This window comes from Poecilia reticulata, chromosome 16 (assembly GCF_904066995.2).
Source record: "Poecilia reticulata chromosome 16, P_reticulata-male-v2, whole genome shotgun sequence".
NCBI lineage: Eukaryota > Metazoa > Chordata > Actinopteri > Cyprinodontiformes > Poeciliidae > Poecilia > Poecilia reticulata.
Genome location: NC_088845.1, coordinates 12,865,264 through 12,887,277, shown reverse-complemented (window position 1 = coordinate 12,887,277; position 22,014 = coordinate 12,865,264). Strand labels below are relative to the sequence as shown.

At 38.9% G+C, this 22,014-nt stretch overlaps 1 protein-coding gene across 2 annotated transcripts; it reads right to left on the bottom strand.

The window, feature by feature from the left end:
* Positions 1–1,935: 1,935 nt before the first annotated feature.
* Positions 1,936–21,582, bottom strand: g6fl (g6f-like). Of its 2 annotated transcripts, XM_008431333.3 has the most exons (11): positions 21,333–21,576; positions 19,886–20,218; positions 17,036–17,299; positions 16,718–16,753; positions 16,112–16,441; positions 11,105–11,359; positions 4,757–4,873; positions 4,509–4,582; positions 4,285–4,311; positions 2,539–2,585; positions 1,936–2,263 (listed from the first exon to the last, which is right to left on the bottom strand). In XM_008431333.3, the coding sequence occupies exons 1-11, from the start codon at positions 21,409–21,411 to the stop codon at positions 2,242–2,244; spliced, it is 1,584 nt and encodes a 527-aa protein (XP_008429555.1). In that variant the 5' UTR covers positions 21,412–21,576; the 3' UTR covers positions 1,936–2,241. The 2 variants fall into 2 exon arrangements, with proteins under 2 accessions (XP_008429555.1, XP_081453695.1); XM_081597569.1 differs by lacking the exon at positions 2,539–2,585 and having other exon boundaries at positions 21,333–21,582.
* Positions 21,583–22,014: the final 432 nt, after the last annotated feature.

The following is a 22,014-nucleotide window of genomic DNA, read 5'->3' as shown; positions in this document are numbered from 1 at the left end:
CAGTCGAAGCTGAAGTTAGCTTCCGAATGTAGCATTTAATTCGGAAAATAGCTAAAGGGCAACTATCTTGAGCTTTTTTAATGTGTAGTACTTTAAAAACAACACATAGACATTTCAAACCTATACATTATTCTGTACTAACAGCAGAATAAATAAAAACATTTGTGAAACCTTCTAATTGATTTGTGAAATTTGTAAAATGTCAGTAATAGATTCCAGAACGCATTAGATCTGAATGATTAAATTGGCATTATTTGTTATTTTAACTTTCCGTTTTCTTTCTTTTTTTTATCTTTATTATAGTTGGAGTTGGACAGGGGTTCTGTTTGATGGCTTCCTGGAGGGAGAGATCGGTTGAGCTAATGTTGCCAACAACTTTTCTCCTGCTGTTAACTTTTCTGCTTTTCTTTATATAGAAAGTATTTCTATCAGTTGCCCTGTTTCCATTTTGCTCTATTTTTTTATTTTTACCTTAATGCTTACCTGGTCAATTGAGGTGGAAATGTACATCTTCTTGATTACTTGATTACACAAATTACGTTTGTGTAACGCAAGAACAGATTATAGCAGCCAAGTGGAAAAATTCACTCTAAGTGGATAATAATTATGAAACAGCAAAGGTAAATGTCATTTTCGGGATTCGGGAAATACGTGATTTGTACCATTTGTTCTGTGGGTTTTTTATGTGGATCGGTGACACTTAAACGGCTGTAAAGCGAAGGTTTTGGACCTTAATTTGACTGACAACTTGTGTGGTTTGGATCGGGCTGAAGCGTTGCTGCCCTCGGTTCTTAAATTACCGTGCTCGGTATCAGAGGGGCTCGTCGCTCCGACTGCATGTTAAATGTATTTTATATAATTGTCACATTAAAAAAAAGCTAAGGAGTTGCCTAAAAATAATTTCATACTCCGTATAACACAAACCCATACATCAACACACACGTATTGACATAACTTGTGCCAAATCGCTGCCTCTCTTCTGCGCCTGTTCCCGTTGCAGTGGATTTCCTCCGGCATTATTTTCCTCCAACAAATTATTCCAGTAAACGAAGAACGTACAGCTAACTTTTAACTTCCGTCTTCCCATTTCTGACGCTGGATCTTCAACATCCTCGAGCTTTGAAATAGCTACAAACCGGGTGTTAGCTGTAGTGGCTAAGTTTTGGCTACAGTCTGCTGTCGCCTTGATATTAGCAGGAAATTGAAAAAACTAAGCACTGGATGGTACCGGCTAATTACTGGACACAACGGCACACCACAAAACTCGATTGTTGTACCAGTAGCTCGCAGATATTTTAAGTTTTGCGTCTTGTTCATTGGACAGATCTTGCAGCTTTGGCCAAAACAATAGGAGCAAGCAGGTCCGGAACCAATCTATGTGGCATAAATTCAAACGGAAATTCGTCACCAACTCTCGTGGCATAACCAAAACGCAGCCACAGATGGCTGGTGATGCGTTTTCAGTACTAATCAAAAATTGGTTTTGAAAGCACTTGGATGCAATCTAGTGGCTGGAGTTGTTACCAGTTATGCTTAATCTGCTGCTATATCTGCTGAATGAGCTATATTCCAGTGAACAAAATCTTGTTTTTTGTCAGCAAAAATGCGGTAAATTTATTTTGCATAAATATTTGTACATACATTTGAGCATTTACTTGTTAAGCAGCAATAATTATTGACATTTTGAAAACTTTTCCTAAAACAGACAGCAATAATTATGAGTGCAAAATTAAATGTTTGCACCATAAAAAAATTTAATGAACAGCAAAGTAATTAAATGATCAAGCATCAAAATATGTTTTAATTAAACTAGGACAGCTGTATTTTTAAGCAGTTGTTTCATTTCACTCAGTAAGACAATCATAAAGATTCATTTTACACTCATGCAAATCAAATAAACTAAGACAGAGATCCACATCACACACTGATAACACATTGCCTTTGTGATAAACATAAACTATTATTTTTATTTGTAGCCTTTTCACTGGAAACGAAAGCTTAGATTTTACAATGCAATATTAACCACCATCCATTCTGGAGAGGTTTGTGAGCTTCTATAACTTCTAAAGAGCGATAGCTTGTCAAGGAAAACCTAAATAGCATTTCTGTGAAGCTCAAAAGTTTTCTTTAAGTCCCCAACTCTGACATTGAGTAGTTACTCCTGTTTATAAAAGGCCTTTTGCTGCAGCTGTGAAGAGAGAGGATGTGACAGCTGGATGGGGATGAGATGTGGGTAGGTGATCAGCCCTGACACTGCTCGTATCTGAAAACAGAGAACAAAGACAAACTCGCTCAAAAAAAAAAGAAGAAAAAAAACCCCAGTCCTCCAATCTCTTTCATTCCCCCCCCCCCCTTTAAACACAAACACAAGCAGCCCACGCAACAACAACACACAGGCGAAGGAGCGCTGCCTGTCAGCACATGGCGTGATATCATGCCACAGTGTCAGAGTGATGTTCAGGCCGGTCTGATTGGTGAGTGTGACGAGCGGTCCACAAGCAACTCCACACACAGGTGATGCAAGAATTTTTCGCTCACCGCTCCAGTTCCTTATAGACGTCATTGTCTCCTCTTGGCTTCAAATCCTTGCACAAAGGAAAAGAGAAAGCAGTGACACGGGGACAAAGACACATTCTGAGGCCAGATTCATTTCCCTCTGGTGTGTAATGAGATTGATTCCTTAAAGCTACTAATGTAAGGAGGCTGCTGAAAGTTGACGGGTTTATATGAAAGAGTCCTGACAGATTGGAGGACTCCAAGTGTGAAGGAAGACGTATCTGCCGACAGCTTAGAGAGGGTGAAACTGGAAGAGTGTCAGGGACTGTTTTTTTAATGCATGTAATACAAGTCCTCACATGTCCAGGTGCTGCTCAGTAGAATGAATTCTCTTCAAAAGGTCAATTTGTTTAAGTAATTCATGTTATATAAAGAGTGACACAGTCCAAGTGTTTATTTCTGGTCATTTTGATTCACATGGCTTGCAGCTATAACTGAAACCACAAACATTTTATTTCTGAAGAAATTGGAATGTTTCATAAAATTAATTGGAAATATATATATTTTTAATGCAGACAGGTTTTGTCATGGTCCTACACAATTATCTCCAGCAAACAGCCATGATGTAAATATTATATGACAAAGGTTCACTGTTAAAGAAGCTGGTAGTTCACAAAATGTGCCATCCACATATTACTGGGAAGTTTAGTGGAAGGAAACGCTGTCTTAGAAAAAAATGCAAAAGCAAGAGAGATAATTAAATTAATTCCAGTATTTCAATTCAAATGGTACGATTTGTACTGTATATTATAGTTTCGCAACAGACAGAAAAATATTTCAAGCTTTTATCTAATTTCTTGATTTCCAAGGATTGTATGTAAAATATGTCCATATACTTTACAGAAATACACACTCAGTACTTGGTCTGGGCTCTTTTTTGAATTCAATTAAATTCAGTTTTCTGTATAGAGGAAGCCCAGGTTCTTGTATGAATTTACTGCACCAATGCAGCATGGCATGGAGGTGATCAACCCGTGGTTCTGTTGAGATGTGTAGGAAGTCCAGGTTGCTTTAATAGCAGCTTTAGCATGTCTACATTCTTGGATCTGGTGTCTTCCTCTTCCAGGCCTCGGTGGCCGGTGTCCTGTAACTTTTAGTTGTGCTCCCTGTCCAACACATGGCTGGTTTTTCTATGGGGGAATTTTTCTGCCATAAATCAAGAGCACACATTTTCAGTTTGAAAGCAGGATTTCATCTCTTTGTTCTCAAAACTTGTAATATTTGCACTCAAAACTTCTGCCCCCTTTCAGGTATTCTTTGTGCTCTCTCGAATCTCTGTGCTCTGGTTTGCTCTCTCTCTAATTATTTTCTGCTCTCTCTCAAAACAAAAAAGTACTGTCGCCTGACAACCGTTCCAGCCAATAGAATGAAAGTGTTCTGTCCAGATTACCCTTGTTGCTTGTGCACACTTTTTCCAATTGAATTTTTACCTTCCACTCAGTTTTTCTTAAATATGCTTGGATACATATATGAACAACCAAATTATGATTTTTTTTCTTGCCCTCCTCGTGAAGGGTGTCAATTACCCATGAATGTGTTGGTCAATACAGTATTTCTGAACTTTTTACTTGGTCATATGTTTTATTCTGGTGTTGAATTTGGGGTTTCCTGCATGTAATAGATCTATTTGAATGGAATTGCTGAAATAAATTAACTTGTCAATGCTTTTCTAATTTATTGAGATGTCGCACTGTGCTTGTGTGTATTGGGGACGACTAATCAACTTACCATGTAGACTGAACCCTGGGGAGGAGCCTGTTGGGAAGGAGGAGAGAGCAGAAAACAGGCTTAATGAAAAGCAAGTGATGAAAAAAGGGGAGAAATGGGAAAAGAGGAGGAAAGGAATAAAAATTGCACTTCAGAGAGAAGACGAAAAAAAGAAAGACGAAAGCATATAAGGAGTGAAATTCATCAGAGGGCGTTTAGTTCTTGAAAATGTCTGAATTCATCACCTGTCTGATATCCTCTGGATTCTCATAGATGTTCTCCGCTTCACCAGACTGGACAGACAGTGACTGCTCAATACCTGAGAGCAGAGAGAAGCGACAGAACGCACTCTCATGAAGTGGGGGCACATTCATTACAACGAGCCCAGAGGATGTCACGGCCCACATCACTCAGACGCAGGGGCCGACAGGGGGCCCGGAGATGGACGGAGCAACGGAGAAGCTGTCAAGAAATAAATCGCCGGAAGACTCACCGCGATCAGAAATGTGTTTCTGTCTCCATAGCAACACGCCGACAGCTGCTGAAACCAGGGGCACCAGGAGTAATAAAGCAGAGAGGGACGGGTGCAGGAAGGAGGGGGTGACACTCTCTGCAACAGAGGGGCGGAGGGGGTGGGAGGGGGAGAGGAGGAGAAAAGGACAAAAACATGAACGTCTCAGAGCGACGCTAATGTAAAACTCTCAGAACAGCGAGTGAGTGCCCTCGAACTTATCTGTGTTTGCTTTCTACTCTGCTGCGCGGGTCAAGAGGGGGCGACCATTTTTTTTTCTTTTTTCAAATTTGTTATGTGAACACTTTACAGTTGCGATTCCACCGCGAACATGTTTCATGCATTTGCATCATGCTGCTGTCAGTCAGAGACAATGATTGCTGTGGAAGATGGCGAGGAAATCTGAGGCGTTCTTAGGCAGAGAGAGAGAGAGAGAGAGAGAGAGAGTAGCCTGTGGAAATCCTTTGCAGACATCGATCTGACACGCATCCAGTCTGGACCACAAAGCCTAGCAATCAGATAAAACTCACACGAAAGGACGGAGTGCGGAGGCGTCTCTCGGAGACCAGGTGTCAACAAATGTTCACTCCGCTTCCATACAGAGCGGAGTTCACAGCCTCTAATTACTCCATATCATATTTCCAAAACATAAACATGATAAAAATCCAAATATTTCCTTCTGGTTTTTTTTTTTTTTCTTTTCTTCTTCATTTCCTCCCACTTGATTTCTGCATCGAGCTGTTGCCTCCAGGCAAACAAACAAAACAAAAACAAACAGCCAGGCCCATCAATGCAGCTTTGAAAAACAGGTGAGGTAGAGAGTGATCACCGCACACGTTACATAAGCACACTATTATCTTACGGTTGTACAATTCAAATTTCATGGGGAAGAGTGCAGGTTTGTGAAGAAACCTGTTTGCATATTGAGGATGACATCAGTGTTGCAAAACAGAGCCACGGGGAAGCTGGATTGTCGAGCAGCTGTCTGCTCAGCGTTCATGGAGTACAAACCAATTAGATATCCGCCAGTCGTTCTGAAAGGACGTATAATAAATGCTAAATTGCTTTTGAGCAAGTCGTTTTCTCACTGCGCCCTTTGCAGTGGCTTAAAAAGTGTTCACGCGCCTTGAGCGGTTTTTAATCACTAACTTTAATGTGGTTTATTGGGATTTTATGTGATAGAACAACATAAAGTGGGCCATATCTGTGAAGTGGAAGGGAAACATTAATTTCTCAGTTATAGATGCGGGGTTTTTCTGCAGGGCTCTTCTTGTTTGCAAAATAGTCTCAGATGGACTTAGCAATTAAAGCAATTGGCCTACTCTGATTAAAAAGGCAATCAGAGCATTGGGGGCTCCAGACACTCCAGACCAAATTTTAGATTTGTACATGTGAAAAATGTCAGAAGCCACGTATTGCTTTCTTTGTGAAACAAACAGATAAAAATCACACTCATATTTTGTTGGAATATCTTTAGCTTTGATTGCGGTTTTCAGTCTCTGCAGGATTATTTTGGAAAGCTTCTGACATGTTAAAATATTTATATCCATTCAGAGCTGAGTTAGCTCTTTGCCAAGTTCTTGTGCAGATGATAGAAGAGTTTGAACGCTCTGCAACCTTCTCCAGCACATCCCAAATGTTATCAATTGGGTTTAGGTCCAGACCGTGGCAGCTAGTCCATGTGTGAAAAGAAATCTCATGCTCCCTGAACCTTTCTTTCACAATTTGAGTCAAATGAATCCTGACGTTGTCATCTTGGAGAATTTGTAAAAGCCCATGACATCAACTAGGAGGAAATTCACTCTTTGAATAACCGAATCCTTAAGTGGATCTCCTTCTGTGAGGACATTACCGTGATGAACTTGGATTGGACCAACTCCCAAAGCTTGTAGAGTATGAGTGCATCACTTAGTCTGCCTTTCTTTTTACCCTGACTTGCCCATCCAACGGGAAGAGGGTAAATCTCAGCCACACTCAAAAAGAGAGACTGGATTGCTCTCTTTTTCCAACTTAACCCTTTCATGCATAGTGGTCACTACAGTGGACAGCTGTCTAAAAGCCATTTTCTTGTGCCTCTTGTGGATTTTTATGTTATAAATGCACACAGACCACTGAAGTGGACACTAATGAATCATAAAGTACACCATCAACTACTGGCCATCAGCTGCAAATGCAATAAATTATTTTTGTTAAATCCAATATGGCCGACAGACAAAAAAGCATGCCAACCGACCCGGTCCCTCCTTCTAGACGACTCTTTGGAAGTAAAAAAAATATTGTGACATCAGATAACCCCTAAAGAACATTACTACTGATGTATTTTTCAAATAACAACTTTGTATTTGTAGAAAATTACAATTGATCACCTTAAAAAAAAAAAAAATTTTTTTACAAAAGTTTATTTCCTACGCTTTTTATGCCTTAAGAAAATAAAAAAGAAATTGGAAAAAATCATGACACAAAGGATCATAATTCATGTGTGAAAGGGTTAAAAAATGTATATTTATCACATATAATCAAATTAAGTTTGCCAAACTTACTGTATTTATATTTATTTAACATGGCAACTTAATTATCTTAATAACTTCATGTATTAAGTTAGGGTTAGGTAAGTTGGATCACCTGTTTTCCTTTTTCAGTGCATTGTTCCGGAAGTCTCAATTAACTTTGTGAAATCAAAGTGGTGACATTATTTTGGACACAAAAATGTCAAAACATTTGTGGGGTGTGAACACTTTTATCAAGGCACTGCATATAAAGTCCACTCACACATCAATTTATCATTATTTTTGTTTGAATAACAAACTGACCCCTGAGTCTCACCTCAACCTCCGTGTCACAGCTTTTAACCGGCTTCAGAACGATCCATCAATTATGTGCTGCACGAGGTGTAATTGATTGGAGAATATGTGCAGAGGTTGCTAATGGAATACTGTACTGATAGCTGACCCCAGGACTGCCCAGCACGGCGCCCCAGGCCAGCCTTAATGCATGCATTATGTTAATGGAGCGCAGTGAAGTGAGGTCTATCTCGGTACATTTCTCAAGTCTCCTCCGCGGCTCCTCTTTCTATCCTGCCGTCTCTGCGATTGGCATTTTTCTTTCCTCCTCGCCTGTTTCATCTCAAATGAGGTGGGGTGTGATTTATATCACTGTAATTGTAGAGTGGAGTGGCGCAGAGGATGCAGACCAAAGAACTGCTTGAATGCTTCGCAAAGGATGAGTAAATTGAGGATATGGAAGAAAATCCCTCACATTTGAAGTATTTTGTGTGCTGCAGAGCACAATGATTGCTTCAATTTTGTTTTCTTTGTACTGTGCTATCGGTAAAAGAAATTCTCTATTATTCGGTGCTGTTTTTTTAATGTTCTGAATTCACACTTTATTTTAGGTTTTGCGCATTAGATGTTCCCAAACAAATAAACCCAGCGCCTTGCAAGAATATTCATACGCTTTTGAGCTTTTCCATGTTTTTATTCGATGTGTTTTATTGACTAAGCACAAAGGAATAAACTAACAGGGAAAAATATTACTGAAAATAGTGGACAACCCAGAAAAGTTCCTGACTTTATGTTAGGCAACATAACATCCCAAAAAGCACCAAAGTTTTTGGATGCAGTGATAAAACATGTTTTAACCAGTGTTGAATGTTGAATGCTTTTCGAAGCACAATAGTATCTTCAGTTTTCTCCAATCAAACAGCTTTGTGAATTTTTTTTTCCTTCTAGAAATTCTATTTATACACCAGTAAATGTCACCGCTTATTGTTACATTATTCATTATTACCCTCGGATTTTTATGCCACCTTGCACATTTGCAGTTTTTGTGCAACCTGACAGTTTAAACAGCGTTATGTAGGTCAAACAGCACTCAGCTTATTTGAACTTTCTTGTCTGCTCAGTCGAAATTTCCCATGACACAAACCTGAAATGTAACTCACTTCTACTTCAGAATAATTGCACCTATAGGAGATATGCATTTTATAATGTCTTGTTACAGCTTTAGGATTAGTAGGAGCCATAATCAGATCTGAGTCTCTTAGCCTAAGTGATGTAGAGGAATATGGAGAGGTAAATAGTCTGTGCTAAGGGATCCATTTAACTGTCACATCCTCCTGTGCTTCCCCACAGCCAAGCAATACAATAAGCCTGAATAATTTAGTTTTTGTGAGGAGATATGTCCCAAGGTCCTGTCTTATTATAGTCACATATTAACCGGGTAAGGGTAATGAAAAAAAAAAAAAAGCCTTCATATCTTTTATGTTTTATAGAAGAAGAATCTGCACACAGAATTTTACAAAGTATTAGGAAATCATGTGGAATGACTTAACCATGCAAGCCAAGAATATTATTTTGGATATGAGAATTTATGAGACTGGAAAAAGTCCTCTATGGACTTTTCTTCAAAACTTCCTGTATTGAGATTTTTTTTCTCTTTTTGCTTGTTTGTCACATTTTAATGCTACGATATTATCATAAAGACAAAGATAACCAGAATATTTTTTTAAATGCAGTTTTTGGTGTGACTCATCCAGGAGTATTAATATAATTAATGTAAAAAGCTTCTGTGAAGGGAACCCGTCTGACAACATCAAGTAGACTAAATGATCCCAAAAAGCTTTTTAAAGAGGCTCATTTTTCAAGTTGTTGAAATCTACAAGACTGGAGAGGATTACAAAGTCTTGTGAACCACAGAGAGAACCATTATTCACAAGCAGAGAAAACCTGGGATGAGGGTGAATATTCCCAGGAGTGTCTGAACTTCCCAAATGACTCCAACTCATCAACAACTCATTCAGGATTTGACAAAAGAACCCAAAACAGTGCCTAAAGCAGTATGCGCCTCAGTTAAGGTCTGTGATCAATAAGACAGAGAGCCCGAGCAAAAGCTATTTTCATGGGAAAGCTCCAAGGCGAAAACCACAGCTGATCAAAAAGTATAAGAAACTCTTCTCATTTTGCAAAAAAGTACAAATAAAATCTTCAAAATACCAAAACAAAAGTTTGTGACAAAAGTAAAAGCTATGCATCTGATAGAAAATCCAACTCAGTCTTTCAGTCAATCGTGGTGGTGGTAGAGCGATGAGCTGCTTATCGACTGACTTTTCCATAAATGATGAAAGCATAAAATCCTGCAGAAGAAAACCTGACCATCAGTTTTAAGTTTAAATTCAAGCGTACCTGGATGATACTGCAGGACAATGATCTAAAGCAAACCAGTGGGACTGAGTAGCTAAACAGAAACACAAAGGAGTTAAACTAAAATCAGTGTCTCGGAGTGACCTAGTCAAAGTCCACACTTAATATAGTTGAGATGCTTTGGCATGCTTGTGTTAAAAATATGTCTGAATTAAAACAATTTGACAAAGACAAATGGGACAAAATTCCTCCATAGTTATGTAAAAATAAAATCATGTGTCAGTGGGAATTGTTCCCTCCCAGGGGGCGTAGTCAAAGATTCGGTTAAATAGTGTGATAAATTAAATCACAGTTTAAAAACAGCTCAGTTTACACAGGTTATATTATCATAAAATTAAAATATGTTTTATGATCTCTGACATGACATTTAAGTGTGACCAAATAAAAAACTAAAAATCTGCAAGGGGGCAAAATACTTTGTACACACTGTTTAAAAACAAACAAACTGCAAAATGAATAGAAAAAATATCATTTAGTCTCAAAAAGTTATACTGAATGTCATAATTTTCTAAAAATAATTATTTAATGAGTTACTTTGCAGGAAAAAAATCAGCTCCTCTTTCTTTCCAAAAGACATTTTAGGCAAAAAAAGAAAGAAAAAGAATCACTTCTGTCAATAAATGACATTGTTCATTATCTTAGGAAGGTGACTAAATGAAATGTACCATTATAATACATACAAAACCCCAACATAGTTTCCAAAAACCTACTTTGTTTTATTAAAACATCTAATAAATGATAAATTTTAAAAATCTGAAGGTGCGAGGCTTTAAATGGTTAATCTGCTGCATATCCAACCAACGTTATGCTCCGAAAAAACAGTTTTATCCCCTTTGACCCTGCGAGGTAAATTTTAAAAGTTTAACATATGGTATCTGTCAGAGGCATTCTGCTTTTCAAACAGCAGGATTTCTGGAGGATGAACTGACCTGAGGTTGTCTCTAATCCACAGCAGAACGCTTCATGAAGCACATATCCTAGAATTTTCCACACTCATGCTTCATTATCTCTGCAGACCTGACAGGAGGTCCACCAGGACTCTGTGATACTGATATAATACCCTTGATCTAAGAAAGATACTACATCAGAAAGCTGAAAGAAATAACTTGCAAAGCATTCGCTCTCATCTCACCTGTTGGGGGCGCTGTGAAAGCTTGGACAGCCTGGATGCTCTGGCCGTTTTTCAGCTGCAGGGTGCAGGTGTAATTCCCGGCTACATCAGGGGTAATGGGCAGCGGCAGGGTGGTGCTGATGCTGCCAGGGCCGCTGCTTGATATCTGCAGCCGCCGGCTCTTATTGTCATGTTTCCACACCGCGCCCCGAACGTTGGAGCGCTCTGAGTACAGGCACAGCAGATTCAGCTTCGAGGGATAACGGCTGGTTTTCACTGGAGGAGAGAGAGAAGAATGAGAGGAGATGGGAGAGGAAAGAGAAACCAGAAAGAAGGATGAGTTGGTGGGAAAAAAAATGTCTGGAAGGAAGAGAAATGAGAAAGAGTTAAAATGTTTCTGTCTGAATATTTAAAAGGGCAAGGACGGAGAGAGGGAGTGATGATCGAAGGGGGACCGTGGTATGAGAAACACAGAACAATTCAGGGAAGGGTCAAAATAATATATATTCATTAAAGTGATTTACTGCTAATGCATTGGTTGACTGTGACTGATGCTTGGTGTCTCATCAAACTGTAATGAGAATCCATCTGGGCGTAATCAAGCCCCGCAGAACCCCACCTCACACACACAAGCCTAAAAAACACACACTTCAGCCTTGATTAGTGTGATCAGCGTGGGCCACCCACAGCCTCGGTGGGAGGGCAGCAGGTATAATCACACATAATGATGCTTCTAACGACGGAGGGGTAAAAATATATGCCTCACATGATTGGGGAGTGGGTGGAGGTGTGAACGTGTGCAACGGATGCAGATTTGTGAAGCGGGGTGACAGTGACAGTGACGGATCGACCGGTCATGTCTGGGCAGCTGTGATGGATGCCGGTGGGACTGTGATTAGTAAAGCTTTCCAAGGCCAGCATGACAGGCTGTTGTAAGAGTAGGAGTGCATGTTGGATTTGTGCATGTGTGGGTGCTCCTGCGAAGAAAAGGGAGGAAAACTCCCTCAGGCACTCTCATAAAAAATCAACAGGTGCTTAGCAGAATTTTTCTTGGTCTTTACGTTTATAAATTAAGCATATTTCTCTTTCCGGAGCAATATAGTTAATGTTTTCATTTAATAATGAGACACTCTGCTAATGGCTCCGGAAAACTCCCTCTTTATTTGTTTTCCTCATTCGGAGTCAGTGAATAAAGAGCTGAAACCAGTACAAATTTAATGTCTCACTCAATGACTCTTCAGCGGGGGCACATGATTGCCGAAACACCTCAGGAGACAGGTGCTAGAGGCTTGTCTCTCTAAACACTGACACATATTACCTCGGTGCTTAGCAGCTCTGCACATTCTTCAGCCTTGCTGAATGGTTTAACATTTCTGCTTTCACGTTCTTGCAGAAAATCACTGAGTGGATAAATACAGGTGCTGTGAGGCGCTGACGTAATCTGATCAGTGGAGATGAAGGTCACATTAATTTGGGACCTTTAACAGTTTCAGTGGCATTAAATCAACAGTTTCAGTGGGATTAAAAAGATTTGAGTTCATGGATCATTTACCCTCAGTAAGTTGAATGCAGACCGTTTTTATAACCATCACCAAGCTGCTTGCATAATCCAGGCTGAACATTGCTTTCAAGCATAGCCCACCAGGTTTGTACAATACACAATAATCAATGCAAGGAAGACAAACAGCTACACAGCATGATTCTGCCACCACCACGCTTGACAGTTGACACCGTGTTCTTTGGTTTGAGTCCTCCAAGCATTGTTCTTGTCATTAAGGCCTGGTAGGTGAGTTTTTTAAGCACTTACTCCAGGCCAGCACCAGTTGTGGTGAGTGATGTTCATCTTTTTCCTGCTGTAGAATCCAGACATATCCAGTTTTCTGTCATCTGACCCAACCAGTCACACGAAAGTAAAGAAACTGGTGTCAAGATCTTAAAGGGTAAACCAGAAACACCTGCGTTGATTCCCCACAAGGAAGCTGGTTTTAGATTGCAATATACTAAGAGGGTACCAACAAATAGTAAAGTTTCTGCTTCAATATGAGCAAAGTCAAAGTCATCTGAAGTTTGTAGTTCCCTCAAGAAAATGACTTCCAAATAAAAGCTTTATGTTCAGGGAAGTCAAAGATTGAACCATTTGTCCACGAAGAAATTTATGTTTGGGAGAGTCGAGATGAGGCATTCGAACCTGTGAATAATGTCCAGCATGGTGGATGTAGCATTTTGCTATGGATTCGTTTCACTGTCATGGTCCTCATGCATTGCACAAAGCCCAAAGCAACAGATAAATCAGATGAGTAAGTTTGGAGAGGTTAAGGTGAGGTTTTCAAATCTCAAAACAATACACCAATTGTCTAGCTGTAGGTGGTAGCATCATGCTGTGAAACTGTTTCACTGCCAGTGGTACTTGTGCATTGGATAAGATTAGCAAATGTTGCTTAAATGACAGGAAACCAACCAATTCTGCCCTGACGAATGATCAAATATCCAGCCAACAGGTTGTAGATGCTTAAGGGAAGCATGTGATTAATGGGTCATTTGCTGAGGGATCTATAAATATATATCAATGGGGTTGCATGCATAATTTCTACCATGCATAATATAGCTGTTACAACTATAACTATGCGCTTTACATCAGAATCAAGGAGAACTGACCTGTATAAATCCCTGACTCTGTATTTGCCATGTAATTATCAAACATACTCTGTCGAATGAGGCCAGCTTAAGGAGGTGAGATGCTTTACCATATAAAAGACTGATCTGAATAAAATTTAAACGACATCCCACGAGATCTCTGCTGCCATTGTTCTATTGTTCCTCCAACTGCTGACAAAGACTTTCCTCTTAATTTATGGCTTGCCAGTCACATTTTTAAAGGAACAATGAGATGAGAAAGAGCTTTTAGAGACAGCAGATTCTTGTTGAAAACTCACTGTGGCCCCAGTTTCCTTTGTTTCCTTGAATATTTCCACAACCGACGTAAAGCGTTGTGTTTTATATTTATGTAGACACTACAGAAGATTTCAGCGTTTCTGTGACTAATGATGTGGCAACCTGCAGAAGTCCTTGCTTTATGCTTCATGAGCTTGAGTTTGTAAACCGTCATCAACTTCTTCTGACACCATTATTTTATAATTTAGCTTCCCCTGAGGCAAAGAGTCATCATTTAGTTTCACAAAACTAATGTTTTCATTCTTTGATATTTATCACTCACTTTTTCGTTGACTCAGACCAACAAAACAACAAAAGTAAAACAAAACAAAATAGATCTTGGTTTGATCTGTAAAACTTTAAAATATTCACTAAACTCGCAGGGTGAAGTTTTGCGGAGAAGTTCTGGATGAAAATATTTGACACCAATTTACTCATCATGAAACTTTCATTCAAAAACCTTTCTGCATTCTTCCCCAGTTATTCTGTACATGAGTGTTTAGGAATTTGGAAAAATAAATTGTGATTAAGAAATGAGAAATATTTTGCATAAACTCAGCAGCAATTTGTAATCCATATACTTATTTATTTATTTTATAATATTCTTTATTTTATATCTATATTTTATTAGACTGGAAATTAGTTTCCACAAAGGTTGCAGGATTTATTCTTTGTTTATTTCTTCATCTAAGATACAAATTGATGGCAAGAATCATGCGAGAGAAATTGATTTAAAGTGCACAAATTACATTATAGCATGGCTGTTTGTCTGGTAATAGAAAAGAAGAATAAAATGATGTGGGTAATGACTTGAACAGTGATGTAATTGAACAAATGCCATGAGAACAAATGATCAGACTTTAAGAACTAATTGAATAATATTACTCGGTTGATGAGGCTGCTTGCAGCTGATTTTGGGTTTAATTTGTGAAGAAATGTTTGAGCAGAGATGCCTGGATGCATGTTGTTATTTTTATAGATAAGGAAGGAGCAGGTTGTGTAAGTTACTTATTGTTTTTTACTGGTGGGCTGTGATTGATTGTTTTTAAATGTTTGTGCACTGAAGCGAATGAATGAATGAATGAATAGATGACACGGTTCTATATGTTTTTACTTGCAATGAAAGAAATTTGTTGACGTTGATGCTTAAAATTCAACTCAGTGCTTGTTGTTTATGAACCAGATGAAACCAGAACTTTTGGAGGAATACAAATAAAGTTCTCCAGCTGATAACAAATCACAAGTTTCCATGTCGCTGCTGATGAAAAGTGACTGCACAACATGATACAGCCACCACCATGTTTCAACATATGGATGATTTCAAGGTGATGTGTCAGTTTTCCACCACACATAGTGTGTTACAGGCTCTAGATGTTTTTTTGTATGGGTTCCATTCAGAGACACAAACTATAGAAAAGTGGCACACTAAAATTGCAATTTATTCTAAATGCACTGCAGTCTTAGATTACAATGAATAGCAGGCCGAGATTTGAATGACAAAACTATCTATTTACCAAACACACACATGGATCTGTTTGGCGTGTAGAACACAGGCTAATTGTTCCTATTTAGCTTAGCATAGCTTAACAGAACACGACTCCATTTTTAGTGCCATTATGCTGACTCTATTCAGCTTACTTATCAACTTAAAATGCAAATTATTGAGACAATGTAGACTACAAATTGCAAACAATTGTTTAATTACTTCCTTTTCTCCTTTATGAAAAGTTTTTTTGTGCCGTAGTCTGAGGCTGCTTTTTCTTCTTATCCGTCAATCTGCCGATGGGACTTTAGCCATTTAGCAAAAATCTCACGTATTTACATGTAAATATGAGTTGAGTTCTGTTTTTCTAAAATAAAATTGAAACAATCAACAACAACAATAATTATTAATGACAGTTGTAAAACAACAAAAGGAGCATTTCTGTCATCTATTTACATGGAGTGCGGACAAAACGCGAATCTATGTACAATATGCTATGAACAAGCTGATTGACAGCTCTGATGGGCGGGGCCAGGCACAGTGACCAATCGGATTTCAGCCACCTCTGTGGCCACGCCCCTGGCTCAACAGTTTCCAACCGCTCTCCTCCTTACCTTTCAGTACGCTGAGTTTTGTCCTCTGGCTGAAAATGACGTCGTTGAGAGACACTTCGCAAATGTAGAGGCCTCCATCTTTCAAATCAGGCGTGAGTAGGAAGGAGAAGCTCCCAGCCTGTGGGTCGTACGGCGGACCGGCCAGCTGGAGCTTGTTGTTGTGGTTGGAGGTGAAACTCCTCCAGCGGTCGTAGTGGTACACTAGCTTCATCTTGCTGTAATCGTTCGTGTCTGGGGGAAGCCAGTGAAGCCGGACGTAGTCGCCCTGGCTGCTGGGACAGGCCAGGAGGAAGGATTTTAGAGCCTGAGTGGCAGTGGAGATCTCATTTCCTGCAGGTGAAGGAATGGAAGCAGAGGCGAGAACATTACAGCACACAAAGACGCGCTGATTAGCAATTCTGAGCAAAAAGATAACAGGGAAAGAGGTTAAGACAGGGAATAAACAGAATAGCCAAAGAGTAATGAAATGATGGGGGGAGAAAAAAAAATCTCCAGCAATTAGGATTAAGTTTTTATAGGCTGAGAGTCACCTCTGACCTTCAGCTCCACCTGATTAGCAAGCAGCTGACTCAGGACTTTCAGCCTGATTCTGTTGGAGTTACTTACGGTGTGAAATATTGGTGAACGAGGCCACATTGCTGGCTGAGGAGAGAAGAGCAATATGGGAAAGGAGAAGAACAAATGATGAATAATATATAAACGTAGCAGCTCTAATATTCACAGTAAATCAAGCTGAAATCCAGTGTAGATCTACAGGATGCTTTCGAATCCCGAAACCCTTTTATTGAAGTAAATACTTTGAAAAACTTCAGGTCCAGGATTCCTAAATAAATAATGCTTCTGCTCCTGCAGATTCCGGGTTTGATGCTTATCTTCAATGAAAGAAACAACAATCGCGTGATTTTGCTCAGTGCTTCTGCTCACCGTCGACGCTCACGTCCACACGCACAGCCAGCACGCCGCTGGAGTTACCCCGGGGGTAAACCGTACAGGTGTAAGCCCCGCTGTCGGCGTTCTGGACCTGCGGCACTTTAGTCATCGTGCCTGAGGTTGGCCACTTCTCTGTCTTCATGGGAAGGCCGCCAGGTGCCGTCCAGGTGATTTCAGAGACAGAAAAGACAGGAATGGCTTTGGCGAACAGGCGCAGGGTGCTGTACTGACGGACGGGCAGAGGGGGAAAGAAGCCAACTGCAGAGAGGGAAGGATTCAGAAAGCTAACATTAGAATAAAGCATGCTGACTTTTAATCCTTCTATTTATTTATTTGGTTCCATTTTACAATAAGGCTCTCCTTATAGGTGGCTAATAAATAGTTTATAGATATGTTATCCATTCATCTATAAACACCTTATTAATCATTAATAATTGATTCCATATTATGCATTAGTTACGAATGAGAAGGAGACTATATGCTAAAATATTACATTTACAAATGATAATCTGAAATATTTAGTATTAGAACTCTATGTAAAATATAATGAGCAGACACTATGTGGTAAGAAACCAGTAGATTCAGTCTCTTTCTCATACAAAATAAATGTATAGTAAACAGTTGTTAATAATTTATAAAGTTTTCAGAGATGAATTAATATATGTATGATCTACTGATTAGCCATCGATACTGTGACATGGTACTTTTTTTTCTAATGCCAGAAAATTAGATTGAAGTATTTTCAGAATTTATTTTTACATTGACCTTAGTTATAAGTTTAAAATATTTATCCTTCAAAAATGTTAAGAGCTATAAAAACAATGAAAAACTCTGTTGCTTCTCAAAATCACAAGACTTTGGGAAGTAAAATCGGATTAAACTATCCCAATCCCAACTATCCCAATATGTCATCATAAAATTGTACTAAAGTTTACAGTCATGCATATCTGTGGTAGAAATCATTGCATCAGAGATGTACAGAAATATTGATAGATCAATTCTGGTTGTTTTATAAAGTCAGAGTTTCTAAAGAGCAACCAGAACTGTGTGTGTGTGTGTGTGTGTGTGTGTGTGTGCGTGTGTGTGTGTGTGTGTGTGTGTGTGTGTGTGTGTGTGTGTGTGTGTGTGTGTGTGATCCAATCTACTAGAGTAAAAAGCACATGAGCACCAGCACCAAAAGAAACCACAAATCAGTTGAGAAAAGTATTCCTGCAAGAGTATTTCCAATGCCCCGCCGTTCACTGAAGTTGGGTTTAAAATATTTAGATTCCTGCATCTTAAAAGGAGGAATTTGTGGTCAAATAACTCTGAAACACTGAATCAATTTTTTTTTTAAACTGGAATACTGCGGTAAATAAAACTTACAGCTACCCAGTTGTTCTCTAAAATGTCGACAAGAACTTAACATCCCAGGTTTTCACATTTGATCAAATCAGGACCACAACAACAATGGACTTTAAGATTTTGTGATAAAGTAGTAGTAGTTAAGCTAAGGGGAAAAAGATCAAGTAAAACTCTAGAAAAGTGGGATGCATTGTATTCAGACCTCTTTACTCTAATAAGTAAAATCCAGTTCAGCCCACAGCCTTCACAGTTTGAGGCAGAGTACCGACAAACCGTACTCAGTTAAAAGTTGCACTACTTCAACATATTTTCACTCAAGTAAAACGTTAAACGTCTCGCGCCCAGAAATGACTTAGGGAAGAATAAAAAAATATTCTGTAACAAGGCGACACAAATACGGAGTAACCATTCACAACATTTGATTTAATGTTTAGAAATGGAGCCATCAGACAGACAAAAGTACAAAGTTATGCACAAATTTTGACTTAAAGAAAAAGAAAATAAATAACTACAGTAAAACAAACTCTGGTAAAAGACACTTTTTACATTTATAGTAACTTGTTAGTGTGTGTCTGTGTCTACATTTTGGCTACAATATGATTCAGTCAATGAAGTTACTTGCAGTGAAGTAAAGGGAATTTTTTTATAATACTATTCGCATACATGTAAAAACTATGGTGCAGTGAAACTTCTCTAAAAAGCGGATATTTTTTTCTAAAAAGCTGGAAGGAGTTAAATCAATGAATGGTCAAATCAAAATTCATTTGACAATCTGCGGTAAAACTCGGTGTTCATCTGACTGAGATTAAACTGATGTGCATCTGAAAACAAGCAGAAATGCAGCTCTGTAGATTTACAGAGACCTGCAGCTGTAATCACACCAAAATGTGGTTCTTGAAAGTATCCACTCGGAGAGGCTGAACACAAAGCCCGCTGCATTCTTCTGATTTTTTTTTGGAAAACATTTTGGCAAACCATCTATCAATTTTCTTCCTCTTCACAACTACGTTGTGTTGGCCTTTCACATGAAATGCCTGTAAGTTTGAGGCTGCAATGGGACAAAATGTGAAAATGTTCAAAGCAATCAATACTTTTGCAACAATGTAGTTACATAGAAAATTGTAGCACTTGAAGCAAAGGGTGCTTGTACCTTCTTACTAATTTAAAAAAGTAAATAATCAGTTCTACACATATAATAATAAGCAGTTTTTTTTAAATGGTAAAGTACAAACAAAACAAGATCTCGTTCTGTGAAATTCTCATTTCACTAAATGATGGTTGCTTTTGAATATTTGGAAAGAGCTAGAAACGTTTTCCTAGTTGAAGGCTCGTCTTTGCTTCCTTAATATGTGATTTTTCGTGTGTACGTTCATTCAAAGAAGAGTGATTTTACTTTTCCTCACGGACTAACACCAGTATGTGTTTTTTTTAAATGAGAAGACCTATGATTTAGAAAAAAATATGCGGTTTCTTTTGCTCACAGCAGAGTCATTTTTCTACCTGTGAGAACTGTCAAAAGGAAAATCCTCTCCTTCACTTTCCTCTCCTGCTTCTGGATGAGGCATGAGTAGAGTCCTGCGTCCGCCACTTCGGGTGAAACAACCAGCGAGAAATCCCCCGTGTTTCGAAAGTTGTCGTCAGTCAATCGCATGGATGGCTTCGAGGCACCTCCAGAAAACTTCTTCTTCTCGCTGGCTGAGAGAATCAGTTTCCATTCATCCGTGTCCACCGACTTCACCTTCCAGTTAATGGATATGTCGCCCCGGAGTCTGGCACCAGTACAGACCAAGGTGGCGGATGTGTTTTGTTCAACCATCACAACTTCATCCCACTCTGAGGAGGAGAGGGAAGAGTTTCACACAGAGAAAACCCAAACAAAACAAACAGTTATGGTGTTTTACCCTCTAAACATATTCATGAAGCGTTCACATTTTTGTCTGATTACAACAACAACCTCCTTTTGCATTTTGTTGAAAGATCATTATAATGTAGCACATTGTCAAAAAGTAAGGGCACTTTGTTTCTGACGTTTTCTTATTGAAAATGTGGTTTGCATTTGTATTTCACCCCCTTTACTTTCAAATTCCTAAATAAAATCTAATGCAACTCATTTGGAATAATCTGTTCATATAATTTCAGGTTTTTCATGCTAAGGGAAAGCAACACAGCATTAGGAAGAAATTCAGTCTCTAAACGTTCGACAAGCGACAAACCGTCATAAGTCTTCCAGCTGCAGCTATTGGTGGTTCAGGAACGTATTAACTCTGGGAAACTGATTCCAAATGCACACCACACTTTTCAGATGTAATGTTGGCAAAAATTAAAAAAATTGAGAACATTAACATGGTGTTAATCTAAAATCCTTATGAGATACTTTGCAGTTTGTGTGAAATTGTCCTACAAAATCCATATTCAGGATAAAAATTGTACAAACTAGAAACTTGCTGAAGATAAAACAAGATTTTCGCCATTAAACTTCAAAATTAATTTAAAAGGTCGCTCTCCCTTTTTCCTTTCATGTGTTGCTTGGCAATAAAACGCTGGCTGTACTAATCTTTTTACACCAAGAACCTTCCAGTTTGTCAATTAACATCACATTGAGTTGGTCAAAATTGAAATACATTAAAACATTCAAATTATTTTCTTTTATTTTTGCTCTTTTTCTATGATACCTTTTCACTGTAAGCATAAGAACATTCTTTCATGACGATGTGGGATTTAAACAATAAACTGGACCCAATGAAATACAAATTCAAAAAGCCGGCCTTGAGCCCCGTCTGAGCTGAGCTCATGTAACTCATCAAAATGTTACAACATCGATCCGCTGGCACAAAGACGTGACCTCTCCATTCACGACACGCCCATTCGATTTAACCAGTTCTGGTAAAACTTGTTTCAAGTTTGAAATATAAAACAAAAAAAGTTTGAGAAATCTTCAGAAACGTACCTGTGTGTGAGCTGACTGTGTAAGAAGAATAAACTGCAAGGCAAGAAGTGAGAATAAAGCAGAAAAACCCAGACTCCATCACACATTGGAAGAAAGAAGAAAGAAAAAGTCTCGCTGCAGCTGCTTTTCTCCAAAACTGCGACCTTTCTTAGTTTCCCCTCAGAACACAGAGTATCTTTCAAGGTCCTGCAGTCAGACTGGGATCCCTGACTGACATGGCAGCAAGTTTACTGAGAATCTTATGGCTCCACAGGATACGGGGCATCTAACGCCGGCATAATCAGCAGGAAAAGAGCGTCACTGCTCCTGCCGTTTGTCTTTGTGTTGGAGACTGATAAAGCAAAGTTGCAGTTATGTAAAAATGCAAACACTATAAACAGACAGATGGGCTGCGTGGCATTTAGCCATATTTAAAAGATAGCAAAGATGAAAAACAATAATTTGGTGGTAGATTTGGAGATAATTGAATTTGAAGATGTGTTTTTTAGCAAGCTGCACCATGACCTTGATGTTTTTAGGCTTTAGTGATAGAGTTTACTCACATTTGGTGGTTCACACACCAAATATTTTCAACTGGCTGCAGGTCAGGGCCCCAAGAAGACGATTAAAAAAGCTTAATATTCCATTAATCATTCATCTGCTAACTCTGAAGAACGTTTAATGTCAATCATTTCCAACCTTC

Coding starts and splice junctions, on each gene's coding strand:
- g6fl (XM_081597569.1), bottom strand. CDS start 21,411: ATGGAGTCTGGGTTTTTCTGCTTTATTCTCACTTCTTGCCTTGCAGTT. Junction 17,300..19,885: donor CCTTTTGACAGTTCTCACAG/GTAGAAAAATGA, acceptor CCCTCTCTGCAG/TTGGCTTCTTTCCCCCTCTG. Junction 11,360..16,111: donor AAAACTCAGCGTACTGAAAG/GTAAGGAGGAGA, acceptor TCTCTCCTCCAG/TGAAAACCAGCCGTTATCCC.